Source organism: Octodon degus, unplaced genomic scaffold (assembly GCF_000260255.1).
Source record: "Octodon degus isolate 3935 unplaced genomic scaffold, OctDeg1.0 scaffold00092, whole genome shotgun sequence".
Taxonomy (NCBI): domain Eukaryota; kingdom Metazoa; phylum Chordata; class Mammalia; order Rodentia; family Octodontidae; genus Octodon; species Octodon degus.
The window spans coordinates 6355979-6357451 of record NW_004524668.1 but is presented as its reverse complement, the minus strand read 5'-3'; the positions used below and the strand labels follow the sequence as shown (position 1 = coordinate 6357451).

General features: G+C 52.4%; 1 protein-coding gene across 4 annotated transcripts in view; it reads right to left on the bottom strand.

Annotated features, from left to right (window-relative positions):
• Positions 1-1473, bottom strand: part of Akr7a2 (aldo-keto reductase family 7 member A2) — a 38989-nt gene that overhangs the window by 15888 nt on the left and 21628 nt on the right. For 3 of the 4 annotated variants that reach the window (XM_023722461.1, XM_023722464.1, XM_023722463.1), the window contains exons 4-5: positions 728-824; positions 400-499 (exon numbers count right to left, since the gene is read on the bottom strand). The exons of the other annotated variant lie outside the window; for it this stretch is intronic. In XM_023722461.1, coding sequence (XP_023578229.1) covers positions 400-499; positions 728-824 — 197 coding nt within the window. The remainder of the gene's footprint in view (positions 1-399; positions 500-727; positions 825-1473) is intronic. 4 annotated transcript variants of the gene reach the window in all.

Below are 1473 nucleotides of genomic sequence, written 5' to 3'. Positions count from 1 at the left end.
TGTTCAATGGTGACCTGTGACTTTCACATCAACTTTTCAGTCAACATTAGAGTCTACTAGGCTTTGATTCAAGCAACAAGATGAACCCAGCCAGAGTCCCCATATGTCTCAAGTCCATCTAAGCTTGTCCCATCACTGTGGGGAGGGAGAGAAAAGATTCAACAACTCAGATCCAGTAGAGGATCAGGGCGTCACATGGCAGGTTTAGAGACAGCCAGAAGGGGACAGTCAAGGAGGGAAGGGACTCGGCACAGTTCAAGGTAGTCCAGGGACCCACATCTGAGCATGAGGCGAAAGGTGGTCCTCAGGAAAGCAGCCTCAAAGAATTTGAGCTCAAGAAGAGCTGACCCACACATTTTCCCACCCCTCCACAGCCCTCCACAGCCCTCCACAGCTCACCGATTCATGTACACGTGAGACCACTTACACCCGAAGTAGCGGCTCACGGGCTGTTTCTTGTTCTTGTCCTCGTACTTGTACCTGCCGGTCAGCAGGCCTCCTACAAGAAGATTGTGGTCAGATCCTGGCCCAGGCTATGCCCAGAAGTTAGGGGCTCTGGACAGGAGGAGGGGGAACAACGCAGGAGGGATGCGGGACATCGGCCAGCCTCTTGCCAACGGTGTCCGTGTGCCCAGAGCCGGGAGTGGGCATCAACGGGGGCAAGAATAGGCACACAGGGCAGGAACGCTGACCCACCCAAAGGGGCCTGTTCCCATGGCACCCATACCAGCCAAAGGGTTGAAGGCATAGAATCTCAATCCAAAGTGCCTGAGGCAGGGCAAGAGCTCTGTTTCCACCTGTCTGGTGATGGGGTTGTACATTCCCTGAGAGGAGAGAGAGGGTCCGCTTACAAGGAAGGCATGCATTAAGGGAACGTACCCCAAAATTCAAAAGCCCCAGCTCAGATCTATAGCACAGAACTCTGACAATTAGGGCTTTGTTATGGCTTAAAACGTCATGTGGTCCTATGAGGCTTTTCAGAGATGACTAGCTCTAGAATGTGTGATGCTGGGATTAAACGCGTGGTGTTGAGATCAAGGATATGTGATTACTAACGGAGGTCCACTGACTGGTTTCCCCTAGCTCTGGGTGTGGGTGAGGGCTTGAAGATGCCCCTGGGTGTGGGTGTGAGTGCTACCACCCCACAGGCTTGTAGCAAGGAGGGAAGATAGAGATGCAAAGACGCCTGCAGTTGTTGCTCTGTGCTGTGCTGCTTTCTTGAGGTGCTACCTTCCGCTTGGTTGCCTGCTGCCTTCTGGGCGCCGTGAACTGTACGTCCTCTTCCATGCCACCCTATCTTGGTGGCAGCCGACTGTGAGCTGAAGCTCCTACAAACTGTGAGCCACAATAAACCTTTCTTTCTTTCACTTTGGGCATCAGATATTTTGTCTCGGCAAATAGAGAAGCATAACTAAGACAGATGTCATTTAGGGTTGGGACGGGAAGGGCGCTGTTTCTAAGGAAAGATTCAGG